The sequence below is a fragment of the Aplysia californica genome, unplaced genomic scaffold (genome assembly GCF_000002075.1).
Source record: "Aplysia californica isolate F4 #8 unplaced genomic scaffold, AplCal3.0 scaffold01342, whole genome shotgun sequence".
NCBI lineage: Eukaryota > Metazoa > Mollusca > Gastropoda > Aplysiida > Aplysiidae > Aplysia > Aplysia californica.
In genome coordinates, this window is record NW_004798612.1 from 14,495 (window position 1) to 16,897 (window position 2,403).

At 42.2% G+C, this 2,403-nt stretch overlaps 1 protein-coding gene across 1 annotated transcript in view; it reads right to left on the reverse strand.

Annotated features, from left to right (window-relative positions):
* Positions 1-527: 527 nt before the first annotated feature.
* The window catches only part of LOC106013834 (cytosolic carboxypeptidase 2), a gene marked incomplete in the record, with an annotated part of 6,428 nt that continues 4,552 nt past the window's right edge, over positions 528-2,403 (reverse strand). Inside the window, 1 exon segment of the mRNA XM_013090571.2 lies at positions 528-1,066. Coding sequence (XP_012946025.1) covers positions 706-1,066 — 361 coding nt within the window.

Genomic DNA, 2,403 nt, shown 5'->3' on the forward strand with positions numbered 1-2,403 from the left:
CACACACACACACACACACACACACACACACACACTCACACTAACACACACGCACACACACACGCACACACACACGCACACTTACAGGAGATCTCGTATCACAGATCGTCAGATTTCCAAGAAAGCAACATTTGTTTTAGGAGAAAGAAGTACAACTTTCATTTCCAAGAATACCCCGCCCCACTTTATATACCACGGACACACTACATATTTTTACCTGACCATGAAGGAACAAAGGTAGAAAGCTGAAACTGGGAACAAAGCTTAGTCTTTCTTTACGTAGTAGCCTCCCAGAGTTATACATGTTTGCCATCTGTGTATGACCTTGAAAATACCTTGAGAATAGAGGACCCTCTCTATGTCAGAAAACCAGCCCTCTACCGCTTCTTTGACCACATCATCACTTTTGTAACACCAAAATGCTATCACAGCATAGGATGGGCAACCAGTTCCATATACGGCATGCGTCTCCGTAAAAATATCCTGTAGTTGCTTGCCTTGCAAGGACTAATGCTTCCTTACTGCCCTGTGCTCAATTTTCTTCAATTTTATGTTGAAACTGGAGAACAACATACCCCTATTCATTTACAGTGCGCTGGTTGTAAAACCAGTCATTGGAAATTCCCCCAAATTTACAAGCATTCCAGGAAGACAATCGTTGGCTTTCACCCCAAATTTCAGCCTTCTACCTTTATTCCTTCATGGTCAGGTAAACAAACTGTTGGTATGCCCCTTGTATATACAAGGTATTTCTTGCTTTTGCCAATATTTATAATGTGAAGTTGGACAAAGGATTTCTCGAGTTCTTGCAACCGATACCGCAGATGAAGAAACTTCAATTTTAATAACAAACGATGATGATGATGATGACGACGACGACGACGACGACGACGACAACGACAAGGACTGACCGTGGTTGTAGAGACTGTCTCTCTTAAGCAGGTTGACGATGCGGAACTTGTAGGTGACCCCTGGCACGGCATTGCTGACCCTGAAGTAGTACCACTGGGTGTGGCGGGCCGTGTACAGGTCAGACTTGAGCACCAGCTCGTACTCGTAGTGACCACTGGTCAAAGATAGAGAGACATACACACATATACATAGACATATACATATACATAGACACACACACATATACATAGACATACTCGTAGTGACCACTGGTCAAGGGAGAGAGACACACATACACACATATATACCTAGACATAATATACACATACATAGACATATACACATACATAGACATATACACATACATAGACATATACATATACACATACATAGACATATACACATACATAGACATATACACATACATAGACATACACACATATATACATACACGTACTCGTACTGACCACTAGGCAAAAATAGAGGGGCACATACACATATACATACACGTACTCGTACTGACCACTGGGCAAAAGGAGAGAGAGACGGACACACACATATACATGGACATACTCGTTGTGACCACTGGTGTAGAGGGAGGGAGAGACAGATACACATACATACATAGACATATACATAATATATACATATACACATACACACGTACTCGTACTGACCACTGGTGTAGAGGGAGGGAGAGAGAGACAGATACACATACATACATAGACATACTCGTAGTGACCACTGGTCAAAGATAGAAGAGCACATACATACATACACACATACATACATAGACGTACTCATAGTGACCACTGGTGTTAAGGGAGGGAGAGACAGACACATATACATACACATACTCGTAGTGACCACTGGTCAAAGATAAAGGGATAGACACACATATACATACACATACTCGTAGTGACCACTGGTTAAGGGAGAGAGAGACAGACACACATGTATACATACACCTACTCGTAGTGACCACTGGTGTAGAGGAAGGGAGAGAGAGACAGACACACATACACATACATAGACATACTCATAGTGTCCCCTGGTTAAGGGAAAGAGAGACAGACACACATACACATACATAGACATACTCGTACTGACCACTGGTGTAGAGGGAGGGAGAGAGAGACAGACACACATACATACATAGACATACTCGTAGAGATCACTGGTTAAGGGAGAGAGAGACAGACACACATACACATACATAGACATACTCATAGTGTCCCCTGGTTAAGGGAAAGAGAGACAGACACACATACACATACATAGACATACTCGTACTGACCACTGGTGTAGAGGGAGGGAGAGAGAGACAGACACACATACATACATAGACATACTCGTAGAGATCACTGGTTAAGGGAGAGAGAGACAGACACACATACACATACATAGACATACTCATAGTGTACCCTGGTTAAGGGAGAGAGAGACAGACACACATACATACATAGACATATATATATATATATATATACACACACCTACACACACATACAT